We start from the raw sequence: 21339 nt of genomic DNA on the forward strand, positions 1-21339 counted from the left end.
GGGGGTATAAAACAGCAATTTTTTTGGGATACCTACTCAATATGTTTATGTATACTTACCTACCTACCTACTGGAGTGGCTATTTTCGTTTTTTAACCCTCTAACAACTCTTCTCTTTTTCTATATAACGGAACCCTACATCGTATGATTCGTATGCATTTATTAAAGAAATCTATATAATTATTATAGGAAATCGTAAATACCAATTGAAACGACGTAAGCCAAACTAGTCCGATAATTATATGCAAGATATAAAACGAAACAAGTTTCTTGATAATCCCAGTTCTCATAGTCAGTTGCGCACGGTAGGCTTTATTTTAGTGAAACAAGGTTAACATATAATTTATTAATTTAATAACACAAATAAAATGATAAATAAGTACCTACCTAAGTCTGTGTCATAATATAATAATAAATTACTACATTTAATTCAAAACTGTAACAAACGCACAACTACACTGGTGATTTTTGGCATTTGTGCGTAATAAAAAAATATACGTGATATAACGTAAAAGTATTATCAAAAGTTTGAATTTCGAACGAGACTGAGAAAGTTTTTTTTAAATGGCGGGTTTAGAAGGCTTGAGTGATCATGATAAGGCCGTGTTGAGGAGTATTTTCGATCCCACAGCTACTATTGCTGATGTTGATGTGGATGAAGACACATTTGAGGAGGAAGATGATGGTAAGTTAACAATAGGTGCCTACATAAATTACCTACGCGGCGGTCTGTTTACAGTTACACTTGATCGATTCAAACTTGATTGATAGGTTCCTTCCCTCTAATTTGTCCTTTCTGTTTCCGAAAGTTTAGAAAATTGGTGAAGCAAATGCCTGCCGGTTTTAGACGGAAAAAGGTACCGTAAAACGGGGTGAGTAGGTTTCGCGGGGAGCTATGGGTTATGAATGGGGAGAGAAGGATTGAGAGGGGGGTGAGGTGGGTTTTTAAGGCTACTGCTACAAAAGGAATGTATTCCAATTTAAAATGGAGCTATAGTAATATTCATAATAATAAAAAATCGATCCAACAATCTTCTAAAATCACCTTTGTATGAAAAACCCTCTCACCCCAAATACGAGGCACTACGGGGTGAGGTGGGTTTTCCTCTTTATCGTCAAAGTTATGAAATGGAACTACCCAAAATAAAATACAAACGTCCGAACCACTTATTATATACACCATTCAGTGTTCACATGTAAAAATAAAATTTTATCGAGGTTTGAAAGTCAAATTTCACCCAACTCACCCCATTTTACGGTACCTAACAACCAGAAATTTAAAAAAATAGACACCGGTATTCTTAAAAAAAAATAGGAACAGAGGTGTATTTTTTTCTGCATTTCTTTGTTTTAGAAGCAACAACCGACGCTGAAAAGCAGTCAGTGCAACTCTGCGCCCAAGGAGTACGATTAGCCAATGAAGGCAAACTGGACGAAGCCTTGGAGGTGCTCAGTAAAGGCGTCGAGTTAGCCCCGGAGCGCGCGTCCGCGTACAATGACAGGGCGCAGCTCTTGCGTCTCATGAAGAAAGATGATGGTAAGTAGTGTATTGTAGATTGAGGGTTTAAATATACTTACTTTTATATGGAAGATTTATAAGGTTGTCAGTCCAAAGTGGCAATTTGTGCTGCGTTTTTAGGATTTAACCTTTTTCATAAATTCACTCTTCTCAGTCCCTTACTCCGGTCACTCAAATGTTGAAGATTGTGTACCGTAGCGTTCAAAATCAATCAAATCAAAAATATACTTTATTCATGTAGGCCTAGCAACAAGCTCTTATGAATCGTAATTAATCTTAATCTAATTATCAGAGCAATTTATTGATGTTAATATTATTCCATAATAAAATTGGATTATTATACATATCAAATTTAACACTAAGAATTTCACAAAAGGATCGTCAAACATTAAAAAGATTGTATAAAAAATACTAGTCTAGAATTTCTAGAATAAAATCTAAATGTCAAAAAAAAGCATAAGTAACAAAAGAAGTAGATAGTATTACATCGGAATATCCATTTCCTCATCAATAATCAAATATACCTAATAAATAAATAATCATTTCGAATAACAATTAATCCCACGTTGTAATAATATCATTCATGTAGTCTTGTGTGGTATAATAAGCTTTAGAAATAAGTTTACGCTTTACATAATTCTTAAATTTATTAATAGATAATTCAGTAATATGGATTGGAAGTTTATTATAAAATCTTACACAATTACCCATGAATGATTTTTTAATTTTATGGAGCCGAGTGAAGGGCACTGCGAGCTTATGTTTATTTCTAGTATTAATATTATGAATTTCACAATTTTTCCTAAAATTTACAATATTTTTATGTACATACAGAATATTCTCATAAATGTATTGACAGTGCACTGTCATTATGTCAATTTCCTTAATTTATCTCTAAGTGAGTCTCTATGGTTCATTTTGTATATTGCTCGAATAGCCCTCTTCTGCAGAACAAAAATGGTATTTATCTCTGAAGCACCGCCCCACAGTAAAATACCATATGCCATAATGCTATGGAAGTAACTAAAATATACTAATCGAGCTGTTTTCACGTCAGTTAACTGACGGATTTTGCTCACTGCAAAAGCTGCAGAGCTCAGTCTATTCGAAAGAGTAGCAATATGGGGACCCCACTGGAGTTTAGAATCTAAAGTTATACCAAGAAAAACTGTACTATCAACTAATTCCAATTCCTCATCCTTCACAATGACATTTGTTTGCACATGCCTTACGTTACTACTAGTGACAAACTTAATACATTTAGTCTTTTTCTCATTTAACAATAAATTATTAACATTGAACCAATTTACTACTTTTGAAATGGCATTGTTTACATCATTGTAAGCTTGTTGCTGTCGTTTGACTTTGAAAATAAGTGAGGTGTCGTCTGCAAACAATACTATATCATGGTGGGTCTTAACAAGGAATGGCAAGTCATTTATGTAGATAAGGAACAGGAAAGGCCCCAATATTGACCCCTGTGGTACACCCATAGAGACCAATGACCCAGGTGATCGCTGTCCATTCACATCGACCCTTTGTATTCTACCATTTAAGTAGGACTTAAGTAAATTCAGTGCCGATCCTCTAACTCCGTAATAATGAAGTTTCCTGATTAATGTTTCATGACAAACACTTCTTGAGCCATCCTAAAAGTCTTGTAGAAACGCATTTCAACAGTGATAGGCTACTGGCTAGTAACAAACATAGGGCTTGTTTGATTATTTAAAGTACGTGTTCAGATATTTTTGTTAATACGATATGCTTGATATTGCCGGTACTAAGTAATAAAGTTTTATTTCGTAATTTCAGAAGCCATGGCGGACTTAGACCGCGCACTCCAGCTGACGGCAGGACGAAAAACAAAAGCGCGCGCACTAGCTCTGTGTCAGCGCGGTGTCCTCCTGCGAAAGCGGGGTGAGGATGCCCGCCCAGCGTTCCTCGAGGCGGCCAAGCTTGGCAGTGGATTTGCCAAGAAACAGGTGAATATGGAGTAGTAGGACCTGTCGTCAGTGTCGTCCTGAAGCAGGTTCTAATGATTCTTAAAGCAAGCAGCCTAGGTGGGTAATGGCTCGTTAAGCAACGGACACAAAAGGCCGCGCACTACCTCTGTGTCGGCGCGGTGTCCTCCTGCGAAAGCGGGGTGAGGATGCCCGCCCAGTGTTCCTCGAGGCGGCCAAGCTTGGCAGTGGATTCGCCAAGAAACAGGTGAATATACCTATCTAGACTATACGCAGGCTCTGACGTTGCTAAGTTCTGCTGCTTAGGTATATTTACCTATTCTCAACTGCCACCACCATACTCAATTTCAATTTGTTCATCCAAATTGCTTGTGTGGCTAAATTTAGCCACACAATCCACTTATTTTTTAACAATAAGTACTTATTAGACGTGCGCGCCGGTCGAAAAAAATCGGGCGGCGGCGCGCCACGAAAAAATCCACGGCGGCGGCGTAACGCCGGCGGCGTGGGATTTTCAACTTTTCAATATATACACGGGAAAAATCTAAAAAAAACTGTGTTACATCGTTTTTTTTAATTTTTTGTAGAAATATCATGAAAAAAACATATGTCAGTATGTTGGACGTTGCCAGGATCGGTGTAAATAAAAAGATACGCCGCGTAATGAAAAGACGTCCAGTATTTTGAACGTTGCCGAGTATAGACTACCTACTTTATGTGCATAAGGTTTTTTTAGTCCAATTCATGTTTTTTTTTAATAAATATAGAATAATTGCATTTTTTAATTTTGAAGTAAAACCTATTATTTTTATATTTTTGGAATAACTTTATAGCTCGTAGGTGGTAAAATTTTACCAGACATTGACGTCATTTATTTAACATTAAATCAAACAGCGGGTTATCCTAGGTAGCAGTAACATCTTAGCAATGGTTTTTACAGTAATGCATGCACTTTTATCAAAAGTTTACTAACAAATTTCTTAAGAGAAATCGGGTCTGTCTCTTGATGAAAACAAATCCACGCACAAACAGGAAACAAACACACACACACACACACACACACACCACATCCACAGGGAAACCTCCATAAAAATATTTTTTTTATCTATTTGGTTCATTACGTAATACGGCAAAAATGACTTTTTAAAATGTTTTGAAACACCTAACATGCTATTTAATTTATTTACCTCAAAAACTACCAGAAAATTTAATAATTTTACTCTTCGCATACTAGGCAACGTCTAACATATTGGACTTAGCAACAGTGCCGTGCATGTTGTCGATTACAACGGGCAAAATAATGGACATTACACTTTTTACACTTGTTTTACCCATAAACAAAAAACATTTTTATGTAAATCATATTGCCACGTAATAAACAGACCAGTTAGTAACCTATTACACGTTTTATTTTAACGCTGCTTAATACTGTCATATAAAAAAAATAATGAAATATGGGTAAAATGTCAGTCTGTCGGATGCTTCCTTGCAAGTTCTGCGTTCTGTAGGACTTTGACAAAAAGATTATGTTCACACTGGTTCCCAATATTTTCTTATATGAGCATACTTAAAATTAACATATCATTCAAGTAGTATTAGTAGTAGCAGTAGTTTTCTGGTAGTGTAACTACGTTACCAGAGGAAAGTAACGCTATGCTTTAATATTTGGTGCAGAATTTTTTTCTTGGGATGTCCATTATAGTGGACTTTATCGATTTGAGGGTTAAAATAAATCAAGCAATGAATTTAAAACAAAACGGAACAGTCGGAACGCTAAAGCTGGGCACGTCGCACGCGCTTTATGTCCATTGATTTTAAATTTGTACTCTTGCGGGCTTTGTCTCGGCGCGAATTTTAAACTACCGGCGGCGGCGGCGGCGCGCTGACTCCTTATGGCGGCGGCGCGCCGCGGCGGCGCGCACGTCTAGTACTTATACTTTAGGAGGAGCTTAGGAGCAGACAATAAGATTTTAGATGGTCCTTCGAGCCGGATTAATTATAGGGACACAATGGCGCCCAACTTGTGCGACTTTTATGCGAATTACCGTTTAAGGTTCATTTGGATGGCGTAAGAACAAGTTTAGATACAATCGTAGTACCTATTTGATCGATCGAATGAATTGGTTGTCTCTGTAAGTAAGTACTGTCAGTAGTCGGCAGACGGCAATGTAGCTATCAAACCGCGTAAGCGAGTTCTCGCACTGTCTATCACCTTTTTAAGAGGATAATTGAGGAACGCTTCTCCATACAAACTTAATCCCCATTTTCCTTTCTAGATATTTAGCTTCATAGAAAACATTTTTACACAATTTGATGTAAATTAACTCCTAACTCTCATAGGTAGGTATTAAAAAGTCAAACGGGGCATAGCTATGGTCAATATACATAAACTTGTGTAAAAAATATTTTCCATCATGTCAATATCTAAAGAGGAAAATGGGAACTCTTTGTATGAAAAAGTGGTCGTCCACGTTCCTCTCAACATTATATAACATTGAACATTTTTCAGGTGGTCGAGCTGAATCCCTACGCTGCTCTCTGCAACCAGATGTTGAGTGAAGTCATGAGGGGAGGAGAGGTGAAGTTGGCCGGCATCCCGGAGCCAGAGCAATAAGGACGGTGGAATTGAGTATTTGAATTCGTATATTATATAGTCTGTCAAGCAAAGTATGTCAGTAGCAATGTACAGCAAAGTGAAGTAGGGCAACACACAAAGATAAGTTTTTGCGCTAAGAAAAGCAGCAATGTACATCGAACCAAAACATGTAATTAACATAACCTCAAATGTTACAAATATTTACGATCAACGAGCATGATTGTACAGTTCATGCTCAATCTTATTTAATATCTAGGTATTTAATGGTGACAGCAGAAATTTCTCTTGAAATAGCAACGATTCAGAATTTAAACAAACAAGATGGCTGTCATTCACGATCCACATTCCACAGATAAAACACAGATGACACGCGATTTTGGAATTATTCGAAAACAGTGTTGCTAACCCGCGTTTTTTCAAATTTGCCACCTTTTTCTACCGACATGATTTGATTGACCAAGTATATTTAGACAGGAAGGAGATAGGCATTTTAAATAACAATGCTTCCGTGAAACACAGACATTAAATATATTAAAACAGGTCAGTCTGACAATGAGCCTGGTCTTTAAGTGCGGCGGTCCACCCAGTGGCGTAGCTAGCATGGGTGGCACCCGGGGCGGAAATTGTGAGTGTCACCCCAAAATTCAATCAAAATTGTAAAATATGTTTAATATTTTACAATTATAAAATTACGTTTAATATTCCATAGCTCACAATTTACTCCATCGCTTTCATTTTAGATTCCATGAACTCTCAATAGTCCACACCCTGGCGGGTGTTGCCTCTGCGCGCGTTCTATGACACGGGCAAGGACAGCATCCGCTCGGTGTAACCCACATTTCATAAGTGTCATAAGGGCATCTACATGTTGGCTTGGGCTCCGCGCACGCCTCCCAAAGGTCCGAGTCATCATTGTCCCGTGAAAGATATACAAATAATTTACGTAAAAAAAAAACTTTTTTTGCCAAGTGCGCGATTTGAAAGAGATTCTGTAAAATCCCATTTCACAATGAATTTCAAATAGTCCAGAGTCACCCAATTAGAAACAGTGACATAGCTTCTCAATTACAGAAATAATCACATAATAAAAAAAAACCTTTCTGAATAAAAAAACCTACGAGGCGCCAACATATTATTGTTACATACCAGGAACCCAGAGAGATTTTAACCATGCATTTCTGAGGCCAAAATAAGGAAAATATACTAAAAGAGTTTACGTCAATTTCGCCAAAATAAAATTGTTTTTCGATTTTTTGTACATAAAATGTAAATTTGTAAAACTGTCACCCAAAAATAATTTTAACTTTTTTTTGTCAATTACAGAAATAATCACATAATTAAAAAAAACTTTCCAAACTTGCGAAACTTTCCACATGAGAATTTCTTGGTAACTACTGAGAATGTTCTCGAGAACGAGAATTTATTTATTTATCGTAGTTTATACCATGAATATTCACGATAGTTTAGGTGTAGTATCCTTACCCCCAGAAAATTCCGACTTTTGGTCTACCGCTTCCGGTCAGAAAAATGTATGACGGCCCGGCCAAACGGTCAGACCTAGGTGGGGGGTGCTCGACCAAATGTCATAGAGGGATCCTGGCAGTTTTTGACGCCGCCATGTTTTTTTCAATATGGCCTACTTTTTTTTTAATTTTTTCAAGTTTGTCCTAGCGCGCTGATATTTTGGTCACGGAATCTCGGGGTCCCCTAAATACCTATGAAAAAATTTTTTTTTTAATAAATGCTACAATTGCGGGAAAACTGGCCACTTTTATTTTGTATGGCAACTTTTAAACGGTGCGTGATAGGTGGGGGGTGCTCGACCAAATGTCATAGAGGGCCCCGAGACAAAACAAACTGCATTAAAAATAACAAAATGGCCGCCTTTTTTTTTTTTTAATTTTTTCAAGTTGGTCCGAGCGCGCTGAGATTTAGCATGGCGGGAGATAGAGGCCTCTAGATTCCTATGACAAAAATTTTGTTTTGGAAAAAATCCAAGTAGGCGGAACAATAATTTCCATGTTGCAGGAATGTTCTGAGAACATTCTCGAGAACGTTTCCGCTTTTTGGGAATGTTCTGCAATTTGTACATTGCTATGCTGGTGGTACTGGACTATGAAACTAGGCGAATTCCAAAACAGTTTATAGGACATTTTAGTCTTTAAATATGATCAGGAATATTCTGTCAAAATCTCTCGGGTTCCTCATGGTTGTATATAAGTTAAAACTGATTGAGATTTTACATAATATTATATTAGATTCACTCACTTTATTGTTTGTCAAATCTGTCATCGAATTTAATTTCGTGTAGCTACCGCTGGCGCTAGTTATGCGCGCCTAATGCCGCGCCACGATGTGACCCGACCGGATGGTACAAGTTCGATCGGTTAATCCGTGTACTTAATTCATCTCTTTTTTGTATTAGCTGTGTAAAATGTGTGTAATCAATTTTTCGGTTTATTTTATGTTTCTTTACTTATTTTTTTGTCTGTTACCTTCCGTGATTATTTCTCACTTGATGGTCTAATCGGAAGATCAGCGCTGGAAGTCGCCAGCAACATGCTGAGATGGGACCATTTCGTGACACTTTATTTTTCACTATGTTTTTTCAATGTATGTCTGTTGTCTGTGTGTTTACGAATAAAAAACTATTCTATTCTATTCTATATTATTTCCTTAATGGCGATTATGCAATCTGCCACAGTTTTACGAATTTTTATAGATGGCACTACTGATGTTCACGGTCGGGTGTCACCCCCCAAATGGGTGACACCCGGGGCGGGCCGCCCCCGCCGCCCCCCCCTAGCTACGCCACTGGGTCCACCAATGGGAGCACGATGATGCTTCTCGGTATGTGGAGTGAATCATGTCGAACGATTTTCGATTTAAAATACATTAGACCCGTTTTAATATATTTAATAGTAGATTTAAAATTGCCCTCTGATTCTAATACGTATTTTACTTGTCGCTTGGCTGTTGAAAAGGAAAATGTAAGATAGTTCTTTATGTTCTGCCTACCTACTTAAAAAAACCTATACCAATCATGTTGTGCTCATAGTGGAGAGGAAAATAAAACTCACAAAATCTAATGGATTAGAAATTTATATTGTTGAATACAATCGACATCCACTTTCAAGAAAATTCCATACAACCACTCAAACGGAGGTATTTGCCCCCGAGCGATCCAGACCGACCCAATATCATCGAAAATGACAATTTTACATTTTGAAAATGACAAATGTTACTACAAATCGAAATATCGTTAACTACACTAAATATTACTTAGAATATGCAATAAAATCTCATAAATATACTAAATGAAGATCATGTGCAGAAATTTATTGTATAAAGAAGATATTTTTGTTAGTCAAATTTCCACACACAACCATTAAAATTTCATAAAATTCATAGACGCTTTTTATTTCTTTCCAAAAGCGTCAACCATAGATAACACAAATTGAAAGTGCACTTTAAACATTAATGTTATAATTATAAAAGCTACGTGGAAGAGTTTTATTTTAATTTGTTGTCTTTGGTATTTTACTGTGTTAGGCGATTTATGAATTGTTTTGGCACATTTTATACATGTGGTAACGCATTGGAGATAAAATGGAAATACTATTTTCAGTAATCAGGTGTTAGTTCATTTCCGGCTCAAGCTACCCAATGAAAACTTTTAGATTTAAAAATCAAAAATTTAAAGTGTCAGCTTGCCATCTCAAATGCATTTTTTGGCCTATAGATATTAAGATTTGTAGTTATTTAGGCAAAGGTCCAAATAGCACTCGTGTCACATATCCGACACAATACGTTTTACATTATTACTTAAATTAATGGAAAACGTGCAATAAGTAAATGGTATATATAAAGGTGAAACAATTTCTACATGTTGCTAGTGGTCGATAGCGATGGATAATTATTTCTAAAATGTCAACGACCAACCCAGGCACTGTTACATTTGTTACTAGAAAAGCGCACGATATGAACAAATGAAGGTTCCACACCTACCAACTTGATTTTGAATAGGTACCTACTTATTTCGCGCCTTTTTCTAATGATTACTATGATATGCCGGACCGTACAATGTCGCAGACATTTTGTGACGACTTTTTTTACAACTAAGAGTAATTAAAGGTAAAATCATTTTACTAAATTGGAGTATTACAGTTACGATACTATAGTAGGAAAACTTAAATATTTCCTTTACTATAATACCGGTACTACTTTGGCTAGTTACATATTATCTAAGAAGAGTTATTTATAAGTTAGAGAGAGGTAGCGAGTCTACCTATTTCTAGCCTATAACTAGTTCTCCAACTCGAACTGATTGCGACATATATATTTTACTAGCCCCTTTAGTACATTAGCTATCGTGCATATATAAGTTAAAATTTCTTTCGCACTCATAAGCTAGTGACTGAAACTTGACGCTGTAACAGACGGGCGCACCGGACCGCCAACTTGATCCGGTCAGCATATCTCTTTCTCGTTCTAACTTATAGCTGCGTCCTTAACGGACGTACGTCGGACCACCTTCGATCGAACAGGACTTGGACTAAGGTCCGGTAAGCCCGTCTGTTATAGCTTTTATAATAGACTTAAAACAGATACAATAATGCGGTTAAGCTAACGTTCTAGCAGAAAACCCGTACCTTCTACTCATAGTCTATCGACACCGCTAGTAAGAAGTAGAATAAAGGTAAGTAAAAATTGGTTATTCGTAATTTTAAATTCAATCTAATATCGTGGAAAAATATTTACAAATACAATTTGGCACAGGTGATGGTGCTTGCAACAACATCGTCAATGTAAAATCTTTTATATCTTTCAAATATTCAATAGTAAAATATTTTAAAAAGTATACTAAACACCTGTATTAACTACGGGCTTAATCTAAATAAAGGTTTAGGCCTATTCTTTCATGAACATTTTCACACGGATGAAAAAAAGTTGGTAGTAGGTACACTACCGAATAGGTTGGGCCATATTGCAATGGCCTTTATATTCGAGATAGGACTAAATGAAGATACAAATTATTCATCTCACGTACGTGTAACAGTTAGGTATATTACCTAAGATCTACTTCCAGCAAAGTAACTGTGACAAAGTTATTTCAATATAATTAGGTAACAGCAGTGTCTTAGTAAGAGCAAACTAATGCTTAACATACGCTAGCCTATCAAATAATATCAAAGTTTTATAACTAATTTCTCACTGAACACATAACAATAATTATTAATGATAAGTAAAGTAAAATACTTAATGTAATACAGATATGGTGTTTTAAAATAAAACGTGGAAATTTCACAATAGGAGCGAATTATTGTTTTAAAGTAAAAGCAAAATTTATTCACAGCTAATTAGTAATACTTAGAGACAAAATGACCAGCAAGTTAATACGCCTATGCTTATTTACAAGTGAGATCTTATAATAATGATTGATTAAGATAAATACGATTACTATAAGTTTCATAAACTTTTAACTATTTTACTAACTGACCAAGTCAGAGAAATGAAGGGAAGAGGAATAAGCTAGCAAACACTAATATGTAAAATGAAATGCAAATTCTACAATTGGGAATAATGTAGGAACTGCGAATGGGCTCAAAACAATCTACTAGATGTCGCTAGTACGTCGCTCTTTGGCATAACAGTAAATACCTTAAAAACCCCGACAAATTCGAACTCGTTCTACCGATTATTACTTGAATATTTTTTGTACATATTACTTAAACAAATGACAATTTCATCAACGATATAATAAGTACATTAAACATTATTTCTCTCATAACGAAAGTGGAGTTCAATGGAAAAGTTCTTCGCAATCTCGCACTTTTTGTGTACAACCATGATTTTATCAATAATACTTAGGTAAACCTTTTATTAAAAATCAATTTTTAGTTAAAATATATGTTTATTATTAAAATTTTAATGAAAACCTGTTATAATTTGTTTACATTATTTGCCTTTTCTATTAAACTCCAGTTAAGATGACTATCGTCGAAAATGAGAATGATTACCTAATATAGAATTTCATTTAGTTTGATAAGGTATACAAATACATGATCAATGTTTTGAAATACATTATTATATATATGTATAATACTTATTATGCTTGAAATATTAAGTTCATAAATATCTTATAGTAATTCATAAATACCGATAAATCTTAATAAGTCTAATTTATATATTTTGAATATGATATAAAGTAGGTAAATATATGCTGTTATGCCATGAGTAGTGACAAAGATTTGTTGATTCGCAGTCGCTAGACTATTCCTTTGTTTTCTATGTAAATGCTGGTCACTGGTACTGATAAATTGTTAAATATAGCCTGTCAAGCCATTTCCGTCAGTAGAAAATGGCGACAAATTTAAAAAATGTACGCGGCAAGGCTTATCGTCCCATAGAAAATTTGAATATCGCGCCTTTTCTATTGACAAAGTTGTTTGACCAGCTATACTTGTATGCTGTTATTTCTTACCATTTCAGCTACCAGTGACTGTATATTGCCCTTTTAAATAGAAATACTACCTATTTGGATTTATGCAGGATGTTTAAATAAATGAAAATGTTTGATTTGCGTCTAAAAAAGTATGTTAAAAGCTGGGTGGAGGTTGATGAGCAGAAAACATTGTTATGACATAAGTATTATCGACTGAACCGTTTCAGTTCCCTTTCATGACTAAAGATGTCGACTTTCAGATTTTACCTGCCAGTCTCATGAATGAACAGCGTCAAAAAGATAATTGTCAGTTTTACTCGTGTCAGTTCACCCTTCGAATCCTACCGGGCGGGGCCGATAAGGGCGGCAAAACCCTTAAAAATTAATTTAACAAACTTTAAGGGTTATTTTTTGGCTGGCCGATGACGTGACTGCGATGACCCACTATTACAGGGTTCTATGTTTCACTTTTATCGAACTGAAATTTGAACACTATCATAGTGACATTAAGTCGAATTTCAACTATCTTGAAAATGTAATATAGAACCCTGTAATATTGGGCCCGCGATTGGTTGAATAGATATTGTGATGTATTCGGGTCAATGTTTGTTGGGTATGTTTTTCGTAATAAGAATCGTTTAATTATTTTGTCACAGTTCTAATCTAAATATCATTGAACTTATTTCATAACAATGCCTCAACTTCAAAGGGTGGTGTGGGGTGCGAACATTCGCGTTCGCGGGTGAGCGAACATTCGCGTTCGTGGGTGAGCGTCCGCTCGCTACGTTGTCTCCCTCTCCAGCTGATTTAAACCTATTCTGGCTCATTTTTCTAAACAAACTTACTAATATATTACATATTTAGAGATTTACACAGCAGTCGAGCGGTTTACATTAAGCAATACATCGCAATAGTGCAGATCAATATATAACATATATCTAAATGCCTTTGATGAAAAAAAAACTAATTTCGACAATGTTAGATTCTCTATTATTTTGTATACAATATAGGCTTAATAGTTTTAGTTAAATAATGATTTAGTTCTTGCAATAAAAAGTCGCATTTTGTTTATTTTAGTTAAAATACCTAGAGGACAGACAAAATGAGCCAGAGTGCTAACCTAAGCCTACAATTAATTCTAAAAAATCTTTGCTAGGACTTCTAAGCCGTGCTAATTTTACAATACAAAGCCGTTTTTACCTTTTACAAAAGTCGGTACAAGATAACCTTTTCACCGCCAAGGTTTAAAAAATTTCATGTTCATAAAAAGGAATATCGTAATGACGTACGATAACTACGCTTGATTTAGCATTCAATTTAAATTGAACACTAAATTTAAAAAAGGCGGTAAAAAGATTCAACGGCTAAAAATAAAGTTTTAAGACTTAGAAATGATAAGAACACCTAAAATGTCATTTTATTACAATTCAATTTAGAATCAAATGCTTTTTCTTTTAAATTCACATACATTTTAATCTAGCAAGAGCGTTACACTTTTAAATGTATTTTTTATTTAATATACGTTATTATTAATTAAGTTAGTAAGGCTATTTTAGTAGACGATTGTCAGCATTGTCAAAACTCACACAACGGTATCTAAAACAACCTCATGTCACTACTTTAATTAATTTCACTGTGTTGAACTCCCCATTCACGATCATAAAAATCATCTTTTCCTCCTAAGGCCCAAGTTCCTACCTATAGTACTTATTCAGTTCGATGAAATTTAAATCATATTCAATTGGAACAGAGTCGCATTTGTATTGTTTCGTTCAATTTTCAAACAAAACCAAAATCAACTCTATTCCCTGCACTAAAGGTTCAAATTTTAGTGGCAAATTCTGGATTTTTCATTTGTATGACTGGGCCTTAGGAGGTTAAGAGTCACACGAACCTAGCAGCCGCCATATAATCGAAGTAGAAAGTATTACGAGTATATCATGTTTAATTAGAAATTGTAATACAATTTTTTTTGTATACCTAACGTTTTTTAGCAACGAAAATTAGTCTTCTTCCTCGCGTTATCCCGGCATTGCCACGGCTCATGGGAGCCTGGGGTCCGATTGACAACTAATCCCAAGAATTGACGTAGGCACTAGTTTTTACGAAAGCGACTGCCATCTGACCTTCCAACCCAGAGGGGAAACTAGGCCTTATTGGGATTAGTCCGGTTTCCTCACGATGTTTTCCTTCACCGAAAAGCAACTGGTAAATATTAAATGATATTTCGTACATAAGTTCCGAAAAACTCATTGTTACGAGCCGGGGTTTGAACACGCGACCTCCGGATTGAAAGTCGCACGCTCTTACCGCTAGTCCGCCATCGCTTTAACGAAAGCTAGTATAAGTAAATATATGTTACTTGAATGTTCATGCCAAGTTCCATGTAATTAAAGCATGTACATAGTTTTAAAATGAGAGTGTAAACTACGATATGGCAGCAACTTTTTGGCGGCGGTTTCGTGAGATGTTAAACGAACTGAAAGTCATAAAAAAAGTATACAGTATTTTTGGATTGTCTAAATTCGATAGAGAAGTTTCATACTCACGAATTTTAACGTTTTCGGTGCCACTATTTTTTACCTTTTCCTACCAATTTTCCGTTTAAATATGGCAAGACACAGTCCATGTGTCACTGGCACGAATGTGATTAGAGATAAATACCTACACGTCAAGTACAGTGTACAAGAAGTACACGTCAAGTACCTACAGTGTACAAGAGTACACGTCAAGTACAGTGTACAAGAGTACACGTCACGCGCTCGATTAGACGAACGCTGCAGTCAGTGCTCCAGTCGAAACATGTCGAGTCGTCTTAATAATGAGTGAGTAACCCGTTTAAAATAATTGTCATATGTAAAGATTAATGTTATACTTCATCATGCACCGACTATACTAAAGGGCAGACAGTACAACCCCTTCTAGTGATACAGAAACACGTCGTGTGATTTTGGCAAATGTAATCTGGATGGTGGTGCGATGAGATAGTTCAAACACATCAGCGACTCTAATAAAAAGATATATAGATCGCTTCCTCATTCTACATAATTCTACATACCATGTATAATATCCATCTAACTGATCTTATCACACCACAAACCCATATAGAAAAACGAAGTACACATTACACACATACATACACATTCACGCCAAACATGATTAAATCAAAGATCACAAAATGTAATCACGGTAAAAAGTACCATAAATTACCTGTACTGGCCGTTAAAATTGTATTTGAAGCTGAACTTAAGTTTCGCTAATGCACATGTTTGCTTCATATCGGAATTTTATATCTCTATCTATGTGTTAGAACGAGAGAGATAGTGAGAGTAATATTCATCAGTACGGCGAACTGCTTTTTCCAGGATCGAACACGGTAGGTACGGATCGCACCAAGGTCGTGGTTGTCTGGTCGTGTTCGAACGTGTGTTAACGCTCTTATTTTGTTTTTTTTTTCATGAGTATACGCCGATATGTAAAATATGGCCAGCACAGTAAATTTATGATTGTAAAAATGATTCGTAAAACAATTCAACAAACCATAGACAATGTAAACTTAATACAGCCGATTCAAAATGATTTCATGGCCAAAACGGTAACTATAGATAAAATCTACATACGAAAATGGCCTTAGAATTAAACTCGTATAAACAATTGATCTTAAATTGAAACAAAATTGATTAAAAAAGTGGTCTTAGAACTCCTGAGATTCGAATACAGTGAGCTTCAATAATATAAACAATTATTAAATAAAAGGAAAAATATTTTCAAAGACTTATCAAATATAATACCACCCACTAGACACGACACTGAATTATTCATATTTTTACAATTAACACTGATATGTTATGACAATGTGAGATGCGTTGGAGTTGAGGGCCTATCCCTAACCTCGAAATTCGTAAATTGCGGGCATCTTGCTCTGTCACTCTAACTACGCCTTAATTGGAGTAAAAGAGACAGATACCCGCAATTTGCGAACTTCGATGTTAGCGGCAGGCCCTCTGAAGACACCATCTGTCAACATTGCCAAACTAATATAATCCCTATTAACTTAAGATTAGATCGATAATCCATTGACAAATGGCATCAAACGTGTCACTAACATTTATTAATACCAAGTGGCCCCAAGATACGATATTCAGAGTAAAAATAAAAATAAACATGATTTGGTGTTATAAAAGTCAAAAATTTACAGAAATAAAAGTAGTACTTACTGTCATTTTGTCTGTCAAAAAAATGTCAAAGGTAAGACAGTAACAATAAAGTACCTATATGTATTATCTTAGTAATACCTAAAAGTTAATTCCGATTAGTATTGCTTTGATTGAAATTCGTTGAGATAACGAATTTATTGTACTGAAAAACCAGTAAACAAAATAAATAGATTAATATACTTTTGTCATGTCTTAATGGATGGGTAAATAAACATTTTAGGTATAAAATGAGCAAACGATTAAATTACATCTTATACTTACACCTACGAAAAAATGGTGTTTCTAAAAATTCCAAGTTACGATTCCGTCAACATATTAACGAATACAAATTACAGATCATAGTTTTCGAACGGAACAGTTCATAGTCGAAGTGAGATAATGAACGGCAGGCGCCGTGAGAGCGACAGAGATAGAGAGAGCTCACGTTCAGAAACCGATGCCGATTTCGCGCCAGCGTCGATATTGGAGAGAAGATCAACCCTGCAAAAAAATTGGATAATATGAGACAAAAAAGCAAAACTTAAGTTTAAATGATGATGGAGCGTACTCGCCATTATGTCGGTTTTCGGGCAAACATCAAAGGAAGTGGCGGCCATGATTGTGCGCATGCCCACACGATGGAATCGTCGCCCATTTTGTAATGGACCATCATTGCCGATGGTGTAGAGAAGCCATTAGGGTTTAGACATGTGCCGTTTGTAGATTATTCACAAAGTAAACATATACTAAGTTTTTTAGATCACAAATTGAAAGGTGGCAAATTTGAGACCTCCCATACAAAATTCGAACTTCGTGCCTTTTTCCACTGACAAAGTTGTTTGACAGACTATAAAACTTGTATTACCTACCTGAACGTTCAGACGTGCTGCACATATTCGGGGTTGAGGAAAGAGAATCCCATGAACTCCGTCTGGTCGAGATTCATCATGAAGAGTTTGTCGGTGGGCGTCAGCTCGGTCTTCTCCGTGGTGAACTGCTTGTCGAAGTTGGACACGTCTTTGCGATGTTTCTGGAATAACAAGTAAAATCTCCATTTATTTTTAATGTTTTTGTGACCAGCTAATCATTATTCAAAATCTCGTCGCGGCTGCCATCCGAATGTCTATGCAGACTCGCAGAGTCCTCGAATACTTCGGTCATATTGCAAGGAAAGTGGATGGGAAAAGACCTGGAGACCTGGACGTGGACGCAGTTGGTCTGACCAGATCCGCACCGCTCTTGACTGGACAGTTCACATGGCTCTCCACATCCCCAAAGACAGAAACAGATGGAAAAATATCGTAAGAGAGAAAGTGATACAAAAGGGAGGTCACGACCCTCAATATTGAGGAATACGACGCAAGGAGGAAGAGGAAGAAGCATTAATATTTAAAGTCGTGAGCAAAGACTAGCGCGTAGTCTGTGTATAGGGTCGGTTGTAAAGCTACTCACGATCTTAGGCTTGAAGGGTGGCTGCACGTCGCGCGCCTCGATGCGCGCCCAGTCGATGCGGCGGAAGAACGGGTGCGTGCGCACGTCTTCCTCGCCCTTGAGGCCACAGCCGAGCCGCTTCTGAGGGTTCTTCATTAGGAACGTCTTGCACGCGTCCTTGGCTTCCTGTAGGGATAGCACACGATAAGAATTTGTATAAAGTAAAGTTTTTTTTTCCATTTAACACGCCGCATAACCCCCATTATGCTGGAGGACCACATCCTACGTTGGTCAGCGAGTCTATCGGATTTGGCCGGATAGCGTAGCTAGGCTGTGCTACCGACTATTCCCCCGTCCACCAACCGCGGGACATTCCTCCACGCCTTGAGGCCCAGCGGCCGGGAGATGGCACAGGCTCGAGACAACTGGCGTATACTCGTGTCGGAGGCCAAGGCTCATTTTGGGTCGCTGCGCCATTAAGTAAGTAAATTTATTGTTAAGAGTTTCTGCAGGTCTAGAAAATGTTGATGCTTGCCTTTGTAGTTTGTATCTCAACTAAACAAAACACAACATAATAGGTAGTAGGCGCACTTAAGTAGGCTAGTGCAAATTTTACCCAAAAAGGTTGAAAAATATTATTTTAAATTATTTCTCAAACCCACAGCATAATAACAGGTATATGGGTTAACTTTGGGGAAATAATACGAGTTATCATTATGATTGTGCTTTCGAAGGAAGGAGGATTTTCGAACGGTTAATCGATATCAACGAATTTTCTGATTAGAGATGCAACAGTAAGTTGTTTGGCCGAATACCTGATGTTATGACCGTGACTGTTTCTTAAATCCAATTTTTTTACTCCGAAATCAAGCAAATTTAGGTACTATCCGTTATCCGGCCGGATAGTAGGTCACTATCCGGTATCCGGCCGATTATTAAAATAAAGGCCGGATATCGGATAGTAACCGAATATCCGGTGCATCTCTGGTTCTGATCCCTAATGGGAACTCGTGTTAACCCTGAGTTAACCTTCAAGGCCATATGTATCTTACCTTGCTAAGTGTTTTGGGGTACGACACGCTATTATCAGTGATAGCAGCGAACAATTCCTCCTCATCTTCGCCATCAAATGGCGGCTGTCCCACCAACATCTCGTACAGCAGCACGCCGTACGCCCACCAGTCCACGGACTTCCCGTACGGTTGGTAGAGGATGATCTCTGGTGCGATGTAGTCGGGGGTTCCGCAGAAGGTCTTAGTGGTCTTGTCGCCGTTGATGCCTGGAATAAGTAATTTCTTGATTTGTAAATAGACTTGGTGACGTCTGATTAGAAATCATTAAATAATAGTGTTGTAGCGCCAAGAGTACCAGGCATGGAAAAACAGATTCGACTTGTCAAGAAAGCCGGTAGAAATTTGGCTACGCGGTTAATTTCGTTTCTCTATAACAGCGACCTAAGTTTGTAGCAAGTTTTAAATATATTAGACCATTTATATATTTAAGCGGATTACGGGGGGAGGGAAACTAACATAAATAAGTAAGGTAGCTGTTTAATGATAATTTTAAAATGTAGTTACTTCTTAGGCATTTTTACTCATTTTTCAAACATATATATTTTTAATGTCAATCACTCCTATTTAGAGTACTTAAGGGTAAAAACCCCTTAGATTTTAACCATAGGTACAGTCAGAAAAACGATTAGCTACAAAAATGTATACAGTGGTGCCAAGCTAATAGCTTTGCTCACTGTACATTAGGGTTCTAGCTAAATTGGTTGTTAAATACTTACGCTATAGAATTTCCAATTTAGCAAGAACCTTAAATGGCATAACAATCTCGTGTGGTGACACTGGTGACTGTACATTGAGTTACAAGAAAATCCATAGCTACATAAAGTTTGTTAAAGGACTGTCTCATTTCAATCATAGACAGAGAGAATCATACTATCTTTGTCTTACACTAGTACTAGCACCCAAAAGAAAAGGATGAGTATAGTTTTCCTGGTTCTTACTGTCTGACAAATTAGTTTGACCAACTATATCAATTTTTTTTAATAATACTCTCGTTCAATAATACTTACAGCACGTATTGATGGCTTCTACTCACCTTCCTTGCACATGCCGAAGTCTGCGATCTTAATGTGGCCATCCTGATCCAGCAGCACGTTATCCAGCTTCAGGTCGCGGTACACGATCCCGCGGGAATGCAGGAAGAACAGACCGATTGCTATCTCCGCTGCGTAGAACCTGGAATGAAGAAGATTCCTCCTCCTTAAGTCGTTCCCTCACTGCTGAGGATCGTGGCTTCGACGGAAACGTTGCAATATATAGGCTTCTCCATGTATTGCGGCCTTCAGCTTGATGGAAATGAAGATTATGTACCTGGATTATAGGTCGTAGGCAAGGCTCGGAACCGGTTTTTTCTTCATACAAAAAATACCGGTATTATTACGTTCTTTTTCGTTCTTTGGTTTATTATTAAATTTTTAATGGGCAATCTAATAATACGAACTTGTTACCTAAATACATGATTCAGTCCCACGTAAAGACCAAAAAATAATTAAAAATATTGGGCTATTTTGGGATTTAAAAATAAACCGGTTTTCCGAGCCTTGGTCGTAGGTAGGTAGGTCATTCATTATATTTGCGCTACCCAAAGGTTGTCTGGAAGAGATTGCTTTTTAGCGAAAAGACCGCCTGTTTTTTACCTTAAAAAACATTAGTTTAAGTTAGCTTAAGTTACTTATAAGAATTGCCGTGCCCTTACGGGCCTCATGTTTGAAACTTTTATTTCATAAGATCTTATATACTTACCTACAACATGAAAGCAAATAAACTACTTGAATACTAGGTATATTGATGAAATATCAGAGTATACCGTACACCTAAACCAGGTTTCATTAAGTCCAGATGCTGTTGAAGTATCAGATGTAAATTGTCTATTAAAGTTGTGTACAAGTTATGCACAGCTCGCTCTCAGGGTTGCTTCATTACGGGTCCCAACTCGTCCCAAGTTTCGTGTGCGATTTATCAAATAGAAGAGATACTTATATGAGAAGCGTGTTCTATATGTTGATAATTACACATCGGTAACTCGTGGCATTTAGGTAGCACTTAAAAGATTTGTGATGAGCACACATCGGTAACTCGTGGCATTTAGGTAGCAGGCACAGACTAGTGATGTGACAATGT

At 36.8% G+C, this 21339-nt stretch overlaps 2 protein-coding genes across 3 annotated transcripts in view; one reads left to right on the top strand and one right to left on the bottom strand.

Annotated features, from left to right (window-relative positions):
• The first annotated feature begins 490 nt into the window (after window positions 1-490).
• Window positions 491-6297, top strand: LOC134796426 (tetratricopeptide repeat protein 36). Of its 2 annotated transcripts, XM_063768629.1 has the most exons (4): window positions 491-685; window positions 1355-1537; window positions 3332-3501; window positions 5990-6140. In XM_063768629.1, exons 1-4 carry the CDS (start codon window positions 565-567, stop codon window positions 6092-6094), a joined length of 579 nt encoding a protein of 192 aa, XP_063624699.1. In that variant the 5' UTR covers window positions 491-564; the 3' UTR covers window positions 6095-6140. The 2 variants fall into 2 exon arrangements, 1 of the variants encoding a protein (XP_063624699.1); XR_010144925.1 differs by lacking the exons at window positions 491-685; window positions 1355-1537; window positions 3332-3501 and adding an exon at window positions 3608-3727 and having other exon boundaries at window positions 5990-6297.
• A 10627-nt stretch (window positions 6298-16924) lies between these two features.
• LOC134796348 (protein kinase C, brain isozyme) overlaps window positions 16925-21339 on the bottom strand; it is a 331434-nt gene continuing 327019 nt past the window's right edge. Inside the window, exons 10-14 of the mRNA XM_063768502.1 lie at window positions 20255-20394; window positions 19201-19427; window positions 18170-18334; window positions 17587-17747; window positions 16925-17218 (exon numbers count right to left, since the gene is read on the bottom strand). Of these exons, the coding sequence (XP_063624572.1) occupies window positions 17595-17747; window positions 18170-18334; window positions 19201-19427; window positions 20255-20394 (685 nt within the window). The 3' untranslated portion in view covers window positions 16925-17218; window positions 17587-17594. The remainder of the gene's footprint in view (window positions 17219-17586; window positions 17748-18169; window positions 18335-19200; window positions 19428-20254; window positions 20395-21339) is intronic.

The sequence above is a fragment of the Cydia splendana genome, chromosome 13 (genome assembly GCF_910591565.1).
Source record: "Cydia splendana chromosome 13, ilCydSple1.2, whole genome shotgun sequence".
In the NCBI taxonomy this organism is placed as follows: domain Eukaryota; kingdom Metazoa; phylum Arthropoda; class Insecta; order Lepidoptera; family Tortricidae; genus Cydia; species Cydia splendana.